The sequence below is a fragment of the Mercenaria mercenaria genome, chromosome 4 (genome assembly GCF_021730395.1).
Source record: "Mercenaria mercenaria strain notata chromosome 4, MADL_Memer_1, whole genome shotgun sequence".
NCBI classification, from domain to species: Eukaryota; Metazoa; Mollusca; class Bivalvia; order Venerida; family Veneridae; genus Mercenaria; species Mercenaria mercenaria.
The window spans coordinates 62,368,124-62,389,867 of NC_069364.1; the positions used below are offsets into that span (position 1 = coordinate 62,368,124).

Here is a 21,744-nt window from a genome sequence, read left to right on the forward strand (position 1 = left end):
TTCACAAGCTTTTCCTTTGATTTGACCAGGTGACCTAGTTTTTAATCCAACATGACCCAGTTTCGAACTTGACCTACAGATCATCAAGACTAACATTCTGACCAAGTTTCATAAAGATTGGGTCACAAATGTGGTCTCTAGAGTGTTCACAAGCTTTTTAATTGATCTGACCTACTGACCTAGTATTTGACCCCACATGACCCAGATTCAAACTTGACCTAGAGATCATCAAACTAATATTCTGATCAAGTTTCATAAAGATTGGGGCACAAATGTGGTCTCTAGAGTGTTCACAAGCTATTCCTTTGATCTGATTTACTGACCTAGTTTTTTACCCCACACGATCCAGTTTCGAACTTGACCTAGAGATCATCAAGACTAACATTCTGACCAAGTTTCATAAAGATTGGGTCATAAATGTGGTCTCTAGAGTGTTCACTAGCTTTTCCTCTGATCTGACCTACTGACCTAGTTTTTAACCCAACATGACCCAGTTTCGAACTTGACCTAGTGATCATCAAGACTTACATTCTGACCAAGTTTCAAAAAGATTGGGTCAAAAATGTGGTCTCTAGAGTGTTCACAAGCTATTCCTTTGATCTGATTTACTGACCTAGTTTTTGACCCCACATGACCCAGTTTCGAACTTGACCTAGAGATCATCAAGACTAACATTCTGACCAAGTTTCATAAAGATTGGGTCATAAATGTGGTCTCTAGAGTGTTCACAAGCTTTTCCTTTGATCTGACCTACTGACCTAGTTTTTGACCCCACATGACCCAGTTTCAAACTAGAGATCATTAAGACTAACATTCTGACCAAGTTTCATAAAGATTGGGTCACAAATGTGGCCTCTAGTGTTCACAAGGCAATGTTGACGCACGCCGGACGCCAGACAATGACCCGTCACAATAGCTCTCCTTGAGCACTTTGTGCTCTGGTGAGCTAAAAACTCATGAATATTAATGAAATCACTCTTGTAGTATTTAAAGCTTTATTATATACATGTACCTATATAAATTCTAAAGCACATTTACTTGTATTCAGCATAGCTTCTACTGTGTATTCAGTAACACATTTACTTGTATTCAGCATAGCTTCTACCGTGTATTCAGTAACACATTTACTTGTATTCAGCATAGCTTCTATTGTGTATTCAGTAACACATTTACTTGTATTCAGCATAGCTTCTACTGTGTATTCAGTAACACATTTACTTGTATTCAGCATAGCTTCTTTTGCGTATTTAGTAACACATTTACTTGTATTCAGCATAGTTTCTACTGTGTATTCAGTAACACATTAACTTGTATTCAGAATAGTATTGCTTGTGTATTCAGACCAGGTGCTCCATCTTTCAATGCTACAGCAAGGTGTCTCACTGTAATTATACACAAGTTACCAGTATTTATAGTTAATAGGTCATAGCAGTACAGACATAGTAAATATTTCTGAATCAATTCTGTACTCTGTAGTTCCAACCAAATCTGTTCAATAACATTCATACTTGTATTAAGACTTACGTTCCAATAATCTCCAACACTTTAGCAAGACGTTCTATCTGTTTTTCCTCTTGCTCTAGGACAGTATCAAGCCTTTCCTTCTCATACTTCATGTTCACGATCAGATCCTTCTCATGGCGTAACCTGCAACAGTAAAACAGCATGCACAATGAAGCTTAAGCATAAAAACAAAACATTCTGAAATATCTTTTTCAATTTTACAAAAACTTTATTGTAACATAACTGATTGGTCTAGTTCCTTGAGCTGTGAACAATAAATAATCTATCAATTACTTGCTGACTGATCGATACTTCTCCAGAGCAATTTTGCCACAAACTACCTTCTTTAAATTACCTGCAGTTACGTTAATTGCATCAACCCATAATTTCAATTATAATTACAAAGCATGGTAACAGGAAGTTAACTGGATTTGTTAGAAAACATACTTCCTATCATTCTGTACAATATCTTCCTCTGACATATCAACAAGTAGGTTGAGGTTGTGTGTCAGTTCGGGCATACTGAATGCCGTGGTTGTCGACTTCTCCTGTATCACTGGTATGTCATCATCATCATCATCTGGTCGATCGTGACGATTTGATATAGTATGGTAACCTGTTATAAAATGAAGATTTTTTTTAACTATTTACAAAATTTACAAAAAACCAACTGGTAAAACACTCATACTTTCTAACAGTAATAATCAGTATTCACAAAACTCATTAAAAATTGAGAAGATAATTAAAGAGATACTATTTAGTGACAGTCTAATTTTGGACACAATGCCCAGGAATTGTGAAATGTCACAACTGTACTATTAGAAACCATTTTACATGCATATTAATAGTTAAAGAGTGACACATTCACCAGGTTAAGCTCAACTATGTGGTATTATTTGGCAAAGTAAAACATTTTGTTGATCATGTCATGAACCATTTATCCAGGATGTGTTGACATTTAATCAGCATATCTCTAGTATCTCAGCAATAGTTCTAATAATTTTATATTCTCAAAACTTGAAAACAACTAGAAGCTGCAGGCATGATGGTATTTAACCCTTCAACAGCATTACAGTCTATGGCAATATGTTTTATTTTATATACATGACATTTTGATCAACTTTACACAACTTTGTTGAGTATCAATTACCAACCATTTAATAAACATAAACACAAAGGCACCTTCAGTGGTTGAGCACAGTATCTTACCTGTCAGTACTTTCTTCTCTTTACCAGTCATGTCAATAACCTTGACATTTGACATCTGACTTTTGACCCCTTTCTTCTTACTGCTCCCAATTTCAATGGCTTCTTGTGCTGTCTTATATACATACTTTATCTTCTTCTTTTTACCCTGTAAAAACAAGGAAAATACTGTTATTATAAAATGCCAAAATGGCACCATTATTTATTTTATTTTGTTGGGTTTAACGTTGCACCGACACAATTAGGTCATATGGTGACTTTCCAGCTTTGATGGTGGAGGAAGACCCCAGGTGCCCCTCCGTGCATTATTTCATCACGAGCGGGCACCTGGGTAGAACCACCGACTTTCTGTTAGCCAGCTTGATGGCTTCCTCACACGGAGAATTCAACACCCCGAGTGACGGGCAAGTGATTTGAGGTCACAGACCTTAACCACTCGGCCACCAACATGGCACCATTAACATATCAGTATATCTGTCCGTACAAAAAGCTAACTGGAGTGTCTATATATATATCGAACATATAAATTCAGACAGATTATCTTAGTTTTGGACAGCATAAATGCACCGTCTACACAGATATCTGAGCAAGAAGAATATGGCTACACACCACAGACCAGATCTGGTAACATTATTTAACAGGATTCAAGAGGAAAGTCTTTTAAATGAATATCTAATGTTAGAAGATTTCAAAACATTTTTTTTTTCATTGGCAATTCAGCTAAGGTTTTTAACTCTATATTGCAGAAAGAAGAGGGTCTGGGTAGTTAATACAGTAGAATGGTCTATCCAAATGCTCCAGTTCACTTTGCTTGGGCCACAACAGTACCTATAATTTTAAACAGTCCTGCTTTTCGTTAAGGGATGCATATTTCTGAGTTATTCAAAAATAAGCTTCCACGTGATATAATGGTCAAGTTTGACAGCATCACGTACAGATGTAGACGTGTTTTGAATAATTGACGTTTTGTAACTAAACAGAGCTTTTATATACTTCCTACTTGTTTGAAAGTGTTCTTTCACATTCTCTCTCTTTTAAATATTAAACACAGCATAACAAACCTCTGGTTCTTTTCTCCACTGTGACAGCTGCTCCTTGAACTCTTTTGCCTCCTGTGCCTCCTGATCCTGTACTGGAAAATCTATCAATGACCTATCCGATCTCTCTGAACCATGGAAGGCAATACCAGCTTTCTGACCTTTACGCTTCACTGCTTCCACTGGTGTTGTGATACCCTGTTTGTTTTTACCCAAGCCTTTACCTACTTCAAAACCCATCTGAAAATTGTATGGACAATGAATTTTATGTACAATATAAAATACAGTTTTTAATTATATATTCTCTTCTGACAAGCTTCTGATGTCTGTAGGTTTAGACTGCATTATATGATATTTTCATTTATTAACTTTCCACGTTTTTTGCATAACTAAGCTTGTTAAGATGTTCAAAGGACCATGACATTAATACTGTTATATCAGAATATCTTAATAATTGGAGCACCCACTTCAACCTGAAGTAGTACTACTGAAACAGGAAGTATTAGACAAATAAGAAATAAAATAAATGCAAATGTTTATTACTTCCATAAACACCTTCAAATAGTTAAAAAGCATCATATTCAAAACATCGTAATAAATATTGTTTATGAACATGACAACTGTACATCCTACTAAGGATAATGCTTATACATGATTAAAACTACTAGCAACTTGAAACACATACAAAATTTAACACATCATAGCAATAAATCATCACTATATACTAAAGTTAGTTTTTTATAAGTTGTTGAAGGTACATGTATTCACTTAAATAATCACACATCTTTGTTTCATTTTCTAGGAAGCTTCTCGAGTTTGTTCCAGTAAAAATAAAACTGGTCAAAATGGCAACAATGTAGTCAATCATTTACAAATAAAAATTTACTCAATTAACAAAAAAAAAAAAAATGTTTTGTTAATCCAAGTGAAGGTATGAAAACTTGCTCACTAACTTGCAAATGCTGCAACTATTGCTTTAAACGTACAGAATAATGGCCTAGGGACCATAAAAGTGTACTGTCATACCTTATTAATTGCAACATCAAATATCTAATTATGTCTCCCACCACACAGTGGTGTGGGAGACATATTGATTTACTCCAGTCTGTCTGTATGTCCGTGTGTCTGTCTGTCTGTCTGTCTGTCACAAAGCTTGTCCGCACTCTTAAGTCGAACATTTCTCATCCGATTTTCACCAAACTTGAACAAAATGTGTTTGACCATAAGACCTTGGCCAAGTTCGATAACTAGCCAAATCAGTCCAGGCGTCTTGGAGTTATGGCCCTTGAATTACCAAAAATCGGTCTTTTTACTCTTGTCCACACTCTAATTCGAATATTTCTCATCCAATCTTCACTAAACTTAAACAAAATGTGTTTGACCATGAGACCTCGGCCAAGTTCAATAACTAGCCAAATCGGTCCAGGCATTTTGGAGTTACGGTCCTTGAATTATCAAAAAACCCGTCTGTTTACTCTTGTCCGCTCTGTAAGTCGAACATTTCTCATCCGATCTTCATCAAACTTGAACAAAATGTGTTTGACCATGAGACCTCGGCCAAGTTCGATAACTAGCCAAATCGGTCTAGGCATTTTGGAGTTACGGCCCTTGAATTATCGAAAACTTGGCCTTTTTACTCATGTCCGCACTCTTAATCAAACATTTCTCATCTGATCTTCACCAAACTTGAACAAAATGTGTTTGACCATGAGACCTCGGCCAAGTTCGATAACTAGCCAAATCGGCCCAGGCATTTTGGAGTTACGGCCCTTGAATTATCGAAAAATCGGCCTGCCTGTGTGTCCGTGTGTCTGTGTGTCTGTCGGTCACAAAGCTTGTCCGCACTCTAAGTCGAACATTTCTCATCCGATCTTCACCAAACTTGAACAAAATATGTTTGACCATCAGACCTCGGCCAAGTTCAATAACTAGCCAAATCGGTCCAGGCATTTTAGAGTTACAGCCCTTGAATTACAAAAAAACCCGTCTGTTTACTCTTGTCCGCTCTGTAAGTCGAACATTTCTCATCCGATCTTCACCAAACTTGAACAAAATGTGTTTGGCCATAAGACCTTACCCAAGTTCGATAACTAGCCAAATCCGCCCAGGCACTTTTGATTTATGGCCCTTGAATTACTGATTGGATCCACTCATCCAGACCATCTAATTGGATCCACTCGTCTAAAACATCTAGAGAAACTAACTTTTTTCATAGGGGCAGTTGTGGGAGACATGCACTTTTCTCAAAAGCATCTCTAGTTGCAGAGTGAGTTTAATGGAATTTAATAAGCGTGTAAGGAGGGACTATAAGAATTGCAACTTCACATCTGACATATCTTAACAAGCAATACCGTTATATCTGGAGCTAACTGGTTTCCTTAAAGAGATGAAATGAAAGGAAGATTATGATGTAATTTCTTTACACATAATTTGAATGATGCAATGGCATTTTTTACTACCTGAATCATGATAAATGTAACAAAACCTGTTCAATTTGCTACCTGAAGTGTTAACATGATTGTGAAATATTAATACCTTCTGCATCAGCTTCATTCCGAGCCCCTTTGTATGTTTTTCCCAGTCACCTATGTCTCCCCTGTAAAGAAAACAACAATTATTGTGAATTCTGATGTGAGCATTTTATATTATCATTTCTGTCACAGCAGCAGTACTCAGCATGTGCTCAAATATTTGCTGAGTCATCAAAGTACTGAGAAACATTGCTAACTTGTGCATAATTGCCTCACGCACCCAGGCTCAGTCCAGAAATTCGTCCCCGAACATTTTCCTTATATCTACTATGTTTTGACCACTCAAAACCCTGGCTATCTCTAGCATTTGCTCATCCCCATGAGACCTTAAGCTATCAGTGTTTTCCTGTTTCTTTAAGGTTTAACAACATTTTCCTGCAGTATTTTGACACTTAAAATGTTCCAGTAACCCTTAACTTTTTAAATTCTCACTTTAAAATTTAGTCATAATTTTCTCTAAGTTGCAAAGAGAATTGATCTCAATACTAAAGCAGACTGGGGAAGAATTAGGAACATAAATTTTCAAAACAATGAACTGAAAATGATTTTGTTCCATCTTTTTTTTAGTGAAAAATGCAAAATTTTACATATAAAAATATTTTTAAAAAGAAATGTAGACAAAAATGCTTTTTACAATGATCTTTTGATATAAATCGTAAGGTTTGATGTATTATAAAGGATTTGAGAACAAATGTCATTTAAAAAATGGCAGAACAAAACCTGTCAACATAGCAAAACATACTTGTTAGTAGGAGCTGTCCCTGACACACCTCGCCTGTACCCCTGATCTTTTGACTTCTTCTTCCCTTTATAACTTAACCTGGCAATATCTCCAATATCAAAGTCAGCATCATTTTCATCATCATCAACTTCCTAAAATACACATAAACATTTACCATTATTGCAAAAACTAATCTATGTCAGTAACTGAGGTACACCAATAATTGTTTTTGCTTGATAATACCAATTTTAGTATTTTCATCAGACCTATAAATCACAAGGAAGGTTTTGTCAATGGAAATATGAACATTATCTGTTTTAATTCTAGCAATCTGGTCTTGTAATTGATGAAAATAAATAACAGTAAACTGTTGTTATCCCTTTCCTGATGTATTTTCTTACAAACTAACATTATACCACACTGGAGTACCTGTGTTTTCCTTTAGTTCTTGGGCTATGGGGGTTGGTTAGCTGAGGAAATTTTGTTGTAATGACAAAAACTGGGGAAAACTTCACCAATATAAAACTAGTACTTCTGAAAAACATGTTACACTCCAGAAGAAAATGACTTGTGTTTTAAATAGTGAAGTTTACAAACATAATATGAGTTTTGGTTGGAGTATGTATATATATAAAATTTCTTCGTTTCTTCTGGTGGGGAAATATTGTCAAAAATGTGATTAGAGAGGGGAACAGGCCAAATTTCGACTCAAAAACTGTCCAGTGAAAACAATGAGTGTATTACAATGAATCTTGCTGTTACACATGCAAATAGAAAATTCTTAGTCAATTTTGTAGTTCGCAATATGAATGACTGGGTCTGACGCTCTGACAACCAGTCAAAATATTCATTTAAGTTTGTTTTCAATCTTTAACCTGAATTTTTATTATGTAACTACATTTTAACGGACATATTTTTCTAGGTTTTCAAATAACAGTTTTTTCAATTTATACAGCTTTTTTTTCTCAAATGATTTAAGAATGGGCTCCCCGACCACAACTCCCTCCTAAAATAGCAATAATAAAATACCTCTTCTCCCGGTTTGAAAGTTTTATCTCCTTGTTTTATTCCACCACTGACAAAGCCAATTGGAGCTGTAAAATCAGATTTTTTCTTCCCTCCACCGAAACCTGGTCTCTCATCATCACTGTCATTGTCTGCCCACATACCTACAAAAGTAATAGAGTAATTGCTGATTTCAGTATGTTTGATGGGAAGGATGTCTTTAGAGAAGTTCAATCCATATGGTTGATACTTGGGGGCCCACCCTTGCCAATAATTGGCTGTAGCCAAATAAAGAAAAAGTTGTTAAAATCATACAAAATATATGTTTGAAATTGCAAAATGGACCATCAAATTTGTAGCCAAATTGGCATTTTATTAGCCATTGGCTACAATGACTTATGGCAGAGTGGGCCCTGATTATTATAGTTTGACAGTTAGTTGCACATAGAACTGTCACTGAATTTTCTAAAAAGGACTACAATTTAGATTAAATTTGAGCAAGAACTATCTAACTTGATTATTTCAGTAGGTTTAATGACTGAGAAGTTTCATTCCAATACATACAGATGTTAATGAGATACAGATTTAACCATGGCGTGACACTGATGCGTAAGAGTAGAATAGCTCTCAATATTCTTTGAATAATCAAGATAAAAATACAAAATCCCCTGAATTTATGAACTATCCACTTACCATATGTAGCCTGATTTTTTGTCTGTCTGCGTCCCTGTCGCAAATTGAATGAATTGTACACATCATCATCTGTTATTTCAAAGTTTTCCACCTCTGGAGATGACATTTTTCTTTTTTAAATCCCAGCCAATCTCTCTACAAAATAATAAAATTATATCTCTACTTGTCAAAAAATATCAGTAAACTTTATCAAATGGAACAGCAAAAAGATGTGCCTCAATACATTTAATTCTCTTGGAAAATATATGTTTGAGTTTTATGGCATCTCAGTGCTTTAAAACTGTCTATGTGATTCAGAAGATGAAACAAAACAATTGATGTCTTGACATTTCCAAGACTGCTGAAATTCAAACTGTTTTAAACAATATGAAAAGATCTTGTCTTCCTAACTATTTTTAGTACCGACTTAAATGTCATATACACTAAGGTAGCAGTGAATAGCATTCTACAGTATCTCAGTAAGTGCCGTCATCCAATGGAAATCAGCAAGCACACCAAAAATTGAAAAGTTAACTATCCATTCCTAGGCTGATATTTTTTTCAAAAGAGGAACTCTTAGCTGGTTGAGAAAAAACAAGTTAATTCTAAAAGCAAATAGAAGTGTTCATCATAGAAATATATTTCTAAATTCAGGAATATCATGTGATATATCAAATATCAATCATTTTTATTGATCCAAATATTGCATTTAACACAGCTCTGGCCTTAAAATAGTAGGTGAGGGCCTATCTACAAGATAATCCTATCATTTCAATAGGTAAATGTAGTTACCAAAACCTATGTGCGTACTACTTTTTGTGTCATATCTACATGCTATCCTTGCGGTATGGGTTTTGGCACACAAAAGGGCTAAACTGATAAGACCATTGTATAATGAACCATTATTTTGAAAATTTCCATTTCAGACAACTAAATGAGTGCTGCTCTTATGTTTCATGTAAAAAAAGAGAAATTAATTATATGTAAACTTGTGTATTTTTTGCTTGACTTCAGCGTATTTTAATACAGAGGAAAATGAAATGGCACACCCTTAATTAAACCTAAATAAAAAATTTACTGCTTATTTAAAAGGAATTCATGAAACTTTTATAACTGTAACATTTAAACATGAGGATATTGGTGAACTAGGAAAAATAACAAGAGGGTCATGATGACCCTGGATCGCTCACCTGTGTAATATGAGCTACATGTTTCAAATGTCAAACTGATGATAAAATATCAAATAAAGTCAGTAGGTCACATTCATGGTCAATGAAATTCAGTTTTACGATTTGTGTGCAAAACTGTGTATGTCATCAAAATTTCAAGGCTGTATATTAAAAAACAAGAAAGTAGGTCAGTAGGCCAAGGTCACAGTCAAGTGACATCATATTACTTGGGGTCATCAGGTAATTATAATTAAACAGTCTTGGAAATAGGATCAGATGATTTTTTAAGTATTTTTCCTATATAACTCACATAACTAAGTGACCCCAGGGTGGGGCCTCTTTTAACCCCAGCGGCATAATTTGAACAATTTTGGTAGAGGACTACTAGACAATGCATCATACCAAATATCAAAAGCCTAGGTCGTATGGTTTCAGACAAGAAGATTTTTAAAGCTTTTTCCTATGTAAGTCTATATAAAACTTGGGACCCCCAGGGCAGGACCTCTTTTCACCCAAGGGGTACAATTTGAACAATTTTGGTTGAGGACCATAAGACAATGCAACAAACCAAACCGGGGCGGGGCCATATTTGACCCTAGAGGGATAATTTGAACAATTTTGGTAGAGGACCACAAGATGGGCCCTGGGCCCTATGGTTTTGGACAAGAAGTTTTTTAAAGTTTTTCCTTTCGGTTGCCATGGCAACCAGAGTTCTGCATGGAATTCAATTCTTTGAACAATTTTGAAAGGGGGCTACCCAAGGATCATTCCTGTGAAGTTTGGTGTAAGTCTGCCCAGTGGTTTTCAAGAAGAATATTTTTTTCAGAAATTGTTGACGCACGACTGACGACGCACGACGGACATCAAGCAGTCACAATAGCTCACCTTGTCACTTCGTGACAGGTGAGCTAAAAATATAACTGAACATGCTGTCAATATAAAATTATAAATTATGGCATTACATGCTTGCTGAAAAATAATATCTGCAGATAAATTAAAAACCTACCTGAAAGAAATTTTAGTGTTTTTATATCACTTATCATTGAAGAACACTACTGCATAAATAACTTGAAACTTCAGAAATATTTCAAAATTGGGGATAACGTCTAACAGTGCACCCAGTTACTCAAATCTATTTTTTTCTGATTTGGTAATAAGAAGTTGCCATATTGGAATTAATCTTTCTCAGTGTTATTTTAAATGTCACTTAATGTAATAAATATGTCATAAAAGACTACATGTGTACATGTTTATCTCTGCTGAAAACTGTTAGTTTCAGTTAGGTTTTGAAAAGTTACAAAATAAATACAATCTGGCTCAAAAATTAATAAGATACTAATGTGTGTCCATATGACACTGGTGCCCCAACTTCCTGTCACTGTACATAGTTTCATGACTCTAGTGGAAATATTTTTAAGATATATGCAACACAAACTTTTTAGCACTTTATATGTATTTTTTTACTAAGTCACACACTATAACTCTGGTCTGACCGAGTTAAATCCCAAACAGAACAGCACAACTTCACATGCTATATAACGATCCTCTAATGTTTTATGACTCTCTTTTTGAGATACATGGGACATAAACTTCTATACCCGGTTACAGTAACAGCCCAGTTTTTCCCCCAGTCAGTTCTTTCCCCGGGGAAAAAACTGGCTAGTCAATTCTTTCCCCCGGGGAAAAAACTGACTAGTCAGTTACTTCCCCCCCAGTCAGTTTTTTCCCCCCTTGGAATAAGTTTTCTGATAGGGAAAGAAACTGACTAGTTAGTCAGATTTTTCCCCAGGGAAAAAACTGACTAGGCAGTTCTTTCCCCCTAGTCAAGTTTTCCCTTCAAGTACTGGATTCTTTCGGTATTGTTATTTGGGATACAAGTGTCTATTCATTTTCCATTTAAACTTCAGATGAAACGGGTATTGTTTTTCATTTGAATAAACCTATATGTTTCTTTTTTTGTAACTTCAATCAATGTTTTTTTTTGTCAAATCAAATTTTTAAACTTCTGTTTGATTGCCATTACTATTTAATATCTGTCAGTTGCGGGGAAGAAATTGACTGGTCAGTCCTTTCCCCCTTGCATATACTTGACCTATCAGGTGGGGGAAAAAATTGACCAGTCAGTTCTTTCCCCCCAAGCCAGTACTTGACCTGTCAGGTAGGGAGAAGAAATTGACCAGTCAGTTCTTTCCCCCCTAGCATATACTTGACCTATCAGGTGGGGGAAAAAATTGACCAGTCAGTTCTTTCCCCCCTAGCATATACTTGACCTGTCAGGAGGGGGAAGAAATTGACCAGTCAGTTCTTTCCCCTCTAGCCAGTACTTGACCTGTCAGGTGGGGGAAGAAATTGACTAGTCAGTTCTTTCCCCCCTAGCCAGTACTTGTAGATAGTACTTGACCTGTGGTGTGGGGAGAAGAAACTGACTGGTCAGTTCTTTCCCCCCAAGCCAGTACTTGACTTGTTGGGTGGGGGAAGAAATTGACAGGTCAGTTCTTTCCCCCCTAGCCAGTACTTGACCTGTCGGGTGGGGAGAAGAAATTGACCAGTCAGTTCTTTTCCCCCCTTGCATATACTTGACCTATCAGGTGGGGGAAGAAATTCTATCAGGTGGGGGAAGAAATTGACTAGTCAGTTCTTTCCCCCCTAGCATATACTTGACCTATCAGGTGGGGGAAAAAAATTGACTGGTCAGTTCTTTCTCCCCTACTATTATACTTGAATTGTCAGGTTGGGGAAGAAATTGACTAGTCAGTTCTTCCCCCCACCCTTTGCATAAACTTGACCTATCAGGTGGGGGAAGAAATTTACCAGTCAGTTCTTTCCCCACTAGCCAGTACTTGACCTGTCGGGTGGAGAGAAGAAATTGACCAGTCGGTTCTTTCCCCCCTAGCATATATTTGACCTATCACGTGGGGGAAGAAACTGACCGATCAGTTCTTTTCCCCCTAGCCAGAACTTGACCTGTCGGGTGGGGAAATGAAATTGACCAGTCTGTTCTTTCCCCCCCTAGCCAGTACTTGACCTGTCAGGTGGGGGAAGAAATTGACCAGTCAGTTCTTCCCCCCTAGCCATTACTTGCTCTGTTAGGTGGGGAAAGAAATTGACCGGTCAGTTCTTTCCCCCACCTAACAGAGCAAGTACTGGCTTAGGAAGGGAAAGAACTGACCAGTCAATTTCTTCCCCCACCTGACAGGTCAAGTACTGGCTAGGGGGAAAGAAATGACTAGTCAATTTCTTCCCCTACCTGACAGGTCATGTACTGGATAGGGGGGAAAGAACTGACTGGTCAATTTCTTCTCCCCATCCAACAGGTCAAGAACTAGCTAGGGGGGAAAGAACTGACCGGTCAATTTCTTCCCCCACCTGACAAAGCAAGTACTGGCTAGGGGGGAAAGAACTGACAGGTCAATTTCTTCCCCCACATGACAGGTCAAGTACTGGCTTGGGGGGAAATAACTAACTTATCAATTTTTTCTCCCTCCTGATAGGTCAAGTACTGGCTAGGGGGGAAAGAACTGACTGGTCAAATTCATTTCCCCACTTGACAGGTCAAGTACTGGCTAGGGGGGAAAGAACTGACTGGTTAATTTCTCCCCCCACCCCTGACAGGTCAAGTACTTGCTGGGGGGGGGGGGGGGGAAAGAACTGACCAGTCAATTTCTTCTCCCACCTAACAGAAGCAAGTACTGGCTAGGGGGAAAAGAACTGACAGGTCAATTTCTTCCCCAACATGACAGGTCAAGTACTGGCTTGGGGGGAAATTACTAACTTATCAATTTTTTCTCCCTCCTGATAGGTCAAGTACTGGCTAGGTGGGAAAGAACTGACTGGTCAAATTCATTTCCCCACCTGACAGGTCAAGTACTGGCTAGGGGGGAAAGAACTGACTGGTTAATTTCTCCCCCCACCCCTGACAGGTCAAGTACTTGCTGGGGGGAAAGAACTGACCAGTCAATTTCTTCTCCCACCTAACAGAAGCAAGTACTGGCTAGGGGGGAAAGAACTGACCAGTCAATTTCTTCTCCCCACCCGACAGGTCAAGTACTGGGTAGGGGGGAAAGAACTGACCTGACATTTTCTTCGCCCACCTAACAGAGCAAGTACTGGCTAGAGGGGGAAGAAACGGTCAGTTCTTTCCAGCAAGTACTGGCTAGAGGGGAAAGAACTGACCAGTAAATTTCTTCCCCCACCTGACAGGTCAAGTATATGATAGGGGGGAAAGAACTGACTGGTTAATTTCTTCCAACTTAACAGAGCAAGTACTGGCTAGGGGGGAAAGAACTGACCGGTCAATTTCTTCCTCCACCTGGCAAAGCAAGTACTGGCTAGTGGGGATAGAACTGACTGGTCAATTTCATTTCCCCACCCGACAGGTCAAGTACTGGCTGGGGGGAAAGAACTGACCAGTCAATTTCTTCCCCCACCTAACAGAGTAAGTACAGGCTAGGGGGAAAAGAAATGACTGGTCAATTTACTTCCTCCACCTTACTGGTCAAGTACTGGCTACGTGGGAAAAGAACTGACCAGCAGTAATTTCCTTACCTTAGAAGAAATTGAAACAGGAAAAAGGCAAATTAAAAATACAACAGAAATTAAAATAAGTTCATTTAAAAACATTTCTTTAATTTACACAAGATATGAAACATACATGTATTTCTTATTTTATATGCAATTTAAATGAAAACTGACTATTGGAAATGAAAAAACAGGCTAGTTAGAATAACCAGTTCCAATTCACTAACAGGGGAAATAACTGACTAGCCAGGAAAATTGATGAGGGGGGAAAGAATTGACTAGTTAGTTTTTTCCCCCCATAAGAATGATCAAGAGTAACCAGTTGCGATTGGGGGGAAAAAATTGACTAGGGGGGGGAAAGAACTGACCAGTCAATTCTTTCCCCAGGGGAAGAAACTAACTAGTCAGTTTTTTCCCCGGGGAAAAAACTGACTGGGGAAAAAACTGACCGTTACACCTGTATATTTCTGACCAAGTCAAGGATCAGGCTGGGCTAAACGTACATGTATGTCCAACTTCGGCTGCACTTCCAGTGTCACTGACATGCTACATACATGCCATATCTCCTGCTGGGAGACTTTTTCTACCGTATTTTCAGTATATCTCCCAGTCTCCCGCCAGGACATGAAAATCTTCTGTAAAAAAAAATTTCAGAAAACAAAGTGATCTGGCGAAAAATCGTATCTTGGACCCAATGTAGACAAGGAAAAAAAACGTAGTATACCGACTGTTTACCTAGCATGGCGTTCTTGACACTTTTATTGATTGTTTGCAAAATGTTTCTTACCCGCCCCTAGCAGTCAGAAAATTAATGAAGTCAATCATGTGGTAAGTGGCACTGATTTACTTCTTATTGGATTAGGTAATAATTGACGTGTTTGATTAATCACTGATTAAAGTGTGATTGACGTTAAGTTGATATAAACAGGGTGGGGTACATTACTGACAAGAGCTGTCAGTGGACAGCGCGCTCGACTATTCTCAGTGCTTGATAGTATAATGTAAGCAATGAGTAAAACTTTAACATTACAATAAGCATATTCTAAGTCGAAAAAGGGCCATAATTCAGTCAAAATGCTTGATAGAGTTGCCTCCTCCTTTTTACAGACTGGGATCATGATGGTAAACAAGTATGCAAAATATGAAAGCAATATCTCAATACACTTTGAAAATATTTGGGGTGGTACGCAAACTTTAACATTTATTCTAAGTCGAAAACGGGCCATAATTCAGTCAAAATGCTTGATAGAGTTGCCTCCTCCTTTTTACAGACTGGGGTCATGATGGTAAACAAGTATGCAAAATATGAAAGCAATATCTCAATGGACTTTGAAAATATTTGGGATGGTACGCAAAATTTAACATTTATTCTAAGTCGAAAAGGGGCCATAATTCAGTCAAAATGTTTGATAGAGTTGCCTCCTCCTTTTTACAGACTGGGGTCATGATGGTAAACAAGTATGCAAAATATGAAAGCAATATCTCAATGGACTTTGAAAATATTTGGGGTGGTACGCAAACTTCAACATTTATTCTAAGTCGAAAAAGGGCCATAATTCAGTCAAAATGCTTGATAGAGTTGCCTCCTCTTTTTTACAGACTGGGATCATGATGGTAAACAAGTATGCAAAATATGAAAGCAATATCTCAATGGACTTTGAAAATATTTGGGGTGGTACGCAAACTTTAACATTTATTCTAAGTCGAAAAGGGGCCATAATTCAGTCAAAATGTTTGATAGAGTTGCCTCCTCCTTTTTACAGACTGGGTCATGATGGTAAACAAGTATGCAAATATGAAGCATATCTCAATGGACTTGAAATATTGGGGTGGTACGCAAACTTCAACATTTATTCTAAGTCGAAAAAGGGCCATAATTCAGTCAAATGCTTGATAGAGTTGCCTCCTCTTTTTTACAGACTGGGATCATGATGGTAAACAAGTATGCAAAATATGAAAGCAATATCTCAATGGACTTTGAAAATATTTGGGGTGGTACGCAAACTTTAACATTTATTCTAAGTCGAAAAGGGGCCATAATTCAGTCAAAATGTTTGATAGAGTTGCCTCCTCCTTTTTACAGACTGGGGTCATGATGGTAAACAAGTAGGCAAAATATGAAAGCAATATCTCAATGGACTTTGAAAATATTTGGGGTGGTACGCAAACTTTAACATTTATTCTAAGTTGAAAAGGGGCCATAATTCAGTCAAAATGCTTGATAGAGTTGCCTCCTCTTTTTTACAGACTGGGGTCATGATGGTAAACAAGTATGCAAAATATGAAAGCAATATCTCAATGGACTTTGAAAATATTTGGGGTGGTACGCAAACTTTAACATTTGTGTGACGCTCACGCCGACGCTGGGGCGAGTAGGATAGCTCCCCTATTCTTCGAATAGTCGAGCTAAAAATGAGCAGTGTTTTTGATTAAGAAAATGATTAGCAGGACCTCCTCTGCCATTCGTCAATGTAGCCAAATGCTACAAATTCAAAGAACTGGCTACAGATTTTTGAAAGTGGCTACAAAATTTTTATTAAAATCTGGCCAAATTTCAGCAATTCAGCTTCTCTCAAAAAGTGGCTACAACTTTCTGAGGCCCACTGGAGGCCTTGGATATGTTTGGTTGACATTAAAAAATGTTGGTAATTTTCCTGATTAAAGAACCGATGCTATATTTATTGAAATAAATTTGAACTGAGAGCGGTGGTCTAGTGGATACGGTGCCGGCGGCTCAATCCAGGGGTCGTGAGTTCAAGCTCCACTTGGGTCACGACCATGACTTCTCATATGACACCAGTACTAGTTTTTCCAGGAAACAGACTTGAGAGTGATTTCAATAAGCTTGAGGCTTTCATCAAAATCGAGCTAAAACAAATTAATATAAACTAAACTAACTGAGAGTATATTTATTGACATAAATCTTATCTGCATTGCTAAATAAATCATGTTATATCTTATGGTGTCTTTATTTTTATGAAGATTTAGTTGTAACTTAATAATTTAGTTAAAAGAATGAGTTCAAAACTGCTATTTAGCACGTAAAAAATGTGCGAATTAAAGTCACCCTTATTTTCACCCAAATCTCCCTTAAAAATAAGCCCTGCTGAAGGAAATCTCCCTTACTGACCATCTGAAAATATGGCATGTATGATGCTATACAGTCTAAAATGGCTCAGGCTAGATCTCCAGGGCCTTGACTCCCGACTCTCTTTTATGTCTATCCCAGACGATAAAATCTCAAGTCAACAGGTTGCAATCCTTCTTCTTCTTCTTCTCTTCTTCCGGTATCGATGCAGGGCCAAGAAATGACATTGTTGCATCGTGGTGACTATATACACAAGTGAGGGAGGGTCCCAAGTGCCAAATTAAAAGCAGGATAAAAACAGTATGTAGTTAAATGACAGCAGAGATCCTGTCCTTGAAGGCCTCCAAGGTGGATACTGCGACGAGGCTCTGTGGGAGCTGGTTCCATAGGACTATGGCGGTAGGGAAGAAAGACTCCTTCAGTACCGAAGTCCTGCAGTATGGTGTCCTGTATCTCATTGAGTGGCCTCTTGTTGACACACCCTGTGGTTGAAGTATGCAACTAGATATGGCAATGAGATTGTGGACTATCTTGTAGAACATCACTGCTTTGGCCTCTTTCCTTCGCTGCTGGAGACTCTCCCAGCCTAGAGTGTTGAGCATTGCCGTGACGCTGCTTTTATGAGAGTTATCCCCTAGAATGAATCTAGCAGCTCTGCGTTTGGTGATCATGTTGATGTGTGCGTTCCAAGATAGAGTGTCAGTGAGAACGGCCCCTAGGTATTTTGACTGTTTCGTTTGTTTTAGCTGTTTGCCATGGATGGTGTATTTGGCATTGATGTTTTTCCGCTTGTTGGAGATTCTGAGTACTTCGCACTTGTCAGGGTTGAATTCCATTACCCATGTCTTTTCCCATTCCTGTAGTTTGTTGAGGTCTTCTTGTAAGGTCTGTGCATCCTCAGTGGTCTTGATGATCCGATACAACAGGGAGTCATCTGCGAAGAGTCTAGTACGAGACTGGACGCACTGGGGCATGTCACTGATGTAGACCAAGAACAGGAGGGGGCCCAAGAACTGTACCCTAGGGGACACCTGATGATACTGGTGCAGACCGAGAAGATTTACCCTCAAGTGTTACCTGCTGGCTACGGTTGCTCAAGGAACTTTTGATCCAGTCGAGCAGTCTCCCTCGTACACCGTAATGGCCCAGCTTCAGCGCAAGGCGCTTATGAGGAACTTTGTCGAAAGCTTTAGAGAAGTCCAATAGGATGGCGTCGACCTGTTCCGCATTGTCAAGACTTGTTGCTATATCATTGATGGTCGTGATCAGCTGCGACTCACATGAATGCTTTTTCCAGAAGCCATGTTGGTACTGGCTTATGGTATTGTGGCAGTCGAAAAACTGCATCAGGTTGCTATGGACGATATGCTCGAGGAGCTTGCAGGTGATTGAGGCAAGAGTGACTGGTCTGTAGTTAGATGGTTTGCTCTTGTCCCCTTTTTTAAAGACAGGTGAAACATTAGCTGTTTTCCAGTCGTTTGGAACTTTGCCTTGGTCTAGAGAGGCCTGGAATATAAGAGTAAGGGCTGGTGCAAGAGGGTATGCCATTTCTTTTAGAAAGCGAGACAATATCGAGTCAGGTCCTGTAGCTTTGTGGGAGTTTAGTCCCTGAAGTAGTTTCAGGACACCATTGATGGTGACATTGATTGGTGGGGCATCTGGGTAGGGGGATTCTCCGAGGTCCAGTAGTGGTGCATCTCCCTCATTTGTAAACACTGACGAGAACTGCTTGTTCAGTATCTCTGCCTTTGTGGTCGTGTCAACATGGTTGATGCCATCCATCTTCAGTGGTGCTACCCCAGTGCTGTCACACTTCTTGCTTCTGATGAAGGTGTACAGCTTCTTTGATTTGTCGTCTGTCACTAGGTCGCTGACATACTTATCGTGGGCTGTTTTACATTCCTTCTTGGTGACAAGTTGTAAGTTTCTGTACTTGTCCCAGTCTGTTTTGGAATTTGACTGCCAAGCTTTCTTATACGCACGTTTCTTCAGTCGTGAGAAGCGGCGGATGGTGCGGTTGCACCAAGGTTGGCTAAATCTGGCAGATGTCATCTTTGAAGGTACAAATCTGTTGATGGCAGCAGTGCACTCCTTTTTAAAGGTATTCCACAGTGTATTAATAGGTGTGGAGGTACTGTAATCTGCAGTGAAGTTGGATGAGAATTCTGTGATATGAGTTCCCATGCTTTCTAAGTCTGCTGACTTCCAGAGGTGAATGAGGTGCAGTATGGGTTTTCTTCTAGCTGGGACGATGTTGATGTCTGTCAGCAGAATGTCATGGTCACTAAGGCCAGGAATTGCAGTACATTTGTTCAAGAGTGATGGTCTGTTAGTTGCAAAAATATCAAGAGTTTTGTCAAGGCGAGTTGGGAAGTCGACAATCCCCATGGAACTGGAAGATTATCTCATCCAACTAACAAGGCAATCAATGCCATAACCATCTCTTACAGGTTAATATCTACCACCACTAACTAGTACAAATATTCATTATTCCTATAGACTAAATAGGTAACAAGGTACAGTTACCTGCCCTTCGTTACCCAACTAAAGGAAGTGTATCCGAGAGAAAAGAGGTCCCTCATTTCATGATGGATTTGATTGTAAATAGATATTCTGAGCTTCTGAAAGTAGCCAAATTTTATAGATCTGATGTAAATGAAGAGAAAGGGGTAAAAAAAATCTGGAAAATCATGGTTTCTTGTGCAAATGACTGTCTGCGGATTTGTACAAAAAGTAGGCTGGACTGCTTCACTTTGTAAAAATGCAATACAGTATTCATTCTGACAGATGTGAGGAGAAAAGTAGCAGGTCAACAGGTCACTTCAAAGTGATTTTTGTGTTTCTCTTGGATAGATTTCTAAAGAGAAGGTATTTGCATTTGTCTTCAGAACATTGTGTCAAAGCCTTGCATTGATATATTGGTATGTAACCCTATGGGAAATTAATTGTACTTTGGGGCCTGATATAACGGAAACTGTCAGAAAGTAAATTGTCAATATTTTTGTCATTTTTCATTCTACATGGCTAAAATTTTGACAGTAAATGGCTGGTAAGCATAGAAATCTGGTAAATATTTAGATTAATCATTACATTTGCTGAAATTGCTTCAGTTTGGGTGAAAAGTATACATGTACTTGAACAAGAGGACCATGATGGTCCTGAATCGCTCACCTATCCCCACATGACCCAGTGTTGAACTGAGTATGACGTCGTTATTTCTATTATTTGACAAAGTGACCTAGTTTTTCAGCACATGTGACCTAGATATCATCAAGATAAAAAATTCTGACCAATTTTCATGAAGATCCATTGAAAAATATGGCCTCTAGAGAGGTCACAAGGTTTTTCTATTATTTGACCTAATGACCTAGTTTTTGAAGGCACGTGACCCACTTTTAAACTTGACCTAGATATCATCAAGGTGAACATTCTCGCCAATTTTCATGAAGATCTCGTGAAAAATATGGCCTCTAGAAAGGTCACAAGGTTTTTCTATTTTTCGACCTACTGACCTAGTTTTTGATGGCACATGACCCAGTTACGAACCTGACCTAGATATCATCAAGCTGAACAGTCTCACCAATTTTCATGAAGATCTCATGAAAAATATGGCCTCTAGAGAGGTCACAAGGTTTTTCTATTTTTAGACCTACTGACCTAGTTTTTGACCCCACGTGACCCAGTTTCGAACTTGACCTAGATATCATCAAGATGAACCTTCTGACCAATATTCATGAAGATCTCATGAAAAATATGGCCTCTAGAGAGGTCACAAGGTTTTTCTATTTTTAGATCTACTGACCTAGTTTTTAACCCCACGTGACCCAGTTTCGAACTTGATCTAGATATCATCAAGGTAAATATTCTGACCAATTTTCATGAAGATCCATTGAAAAATATGGCCTCTAGAGAGGTCACAAGGTTTTTCTATTTTTAGACCTACTGACCTAGTTTTTGACCGCACGTGACCCAGTTTCAAACTTGACCTAGATATCATCAAGGTGAATATTCTGACCAATTTTCATGAAGATCCATTGAGAAATATGGCCTCTAGAGAGGTCACAAGGTTTTTCTATTTTTAGACCTACTGACCTAGTTTTTGATCCCACATGACCCAGTATCGAACTTGACCTAGATATCATCAAGGTGAACATTCTGACCAATATTCATGAAGATCTCATGAAAAATATGGCCTCTACAGAGGTCACAAGGTTTTTCTATTTTTAGATCTACTGACCTAGTTTTTACCCCCACGTGACCCAGTTTCAAACTTGACCTAGATATCATCAAGCTG

General features: G+C 38.3%; 1 protein-coding gene across 2 annotated transcripts in view; it reads right to left on the bottom strand.

Annotated features, from left to right (window-relative positions):
* Nucleotides 1-21,744, bottom strand: part of LOC123551917 (tuftelin-interacting protein 11-like) — a 41,306-nt gene that overhangs the window by 15,860 nt on the left and 3,702 nt on the right. For both annotated transcript variants that reach the window (XM_053541474.1, XM_053541475.1), the window contains exons 2-9: nt 8,697-8,831; nt 8,028-8,167; nt 7,020-7,150; nt 6,282-6,342; nt 3,771-3,986; nt 2,713-2,857; nt 1,951-2,119; nt 1,525-1,647 (exon numbers count right to left, since the gene is read on the bottom strand). In XM_053541474.1, the coding sequence (XP_053397449.1) occupies nt 1,525-1,647; nt 1,951-2,119; nt 2,713-2,857; nt 3,771-3,986; nt 6,282-6,342; nt 7,020-7,150; nt 8,028-8,167; nt 8,697-8,802 (1,091 nt within the window). In that variant the 5' untranslated portion in view covers nt 8,803-8,831. The remainder of the gene's footprint in view (nt 1-1,524; nt 1,648-1,950; nt 2,120-2,712; nt 2,858-3,770; nt 3,987-6,281; nt 6,343-7,019; nt 7,151-8,027; nt 8,168-8,696; nt 8,832-21,744) is intronic.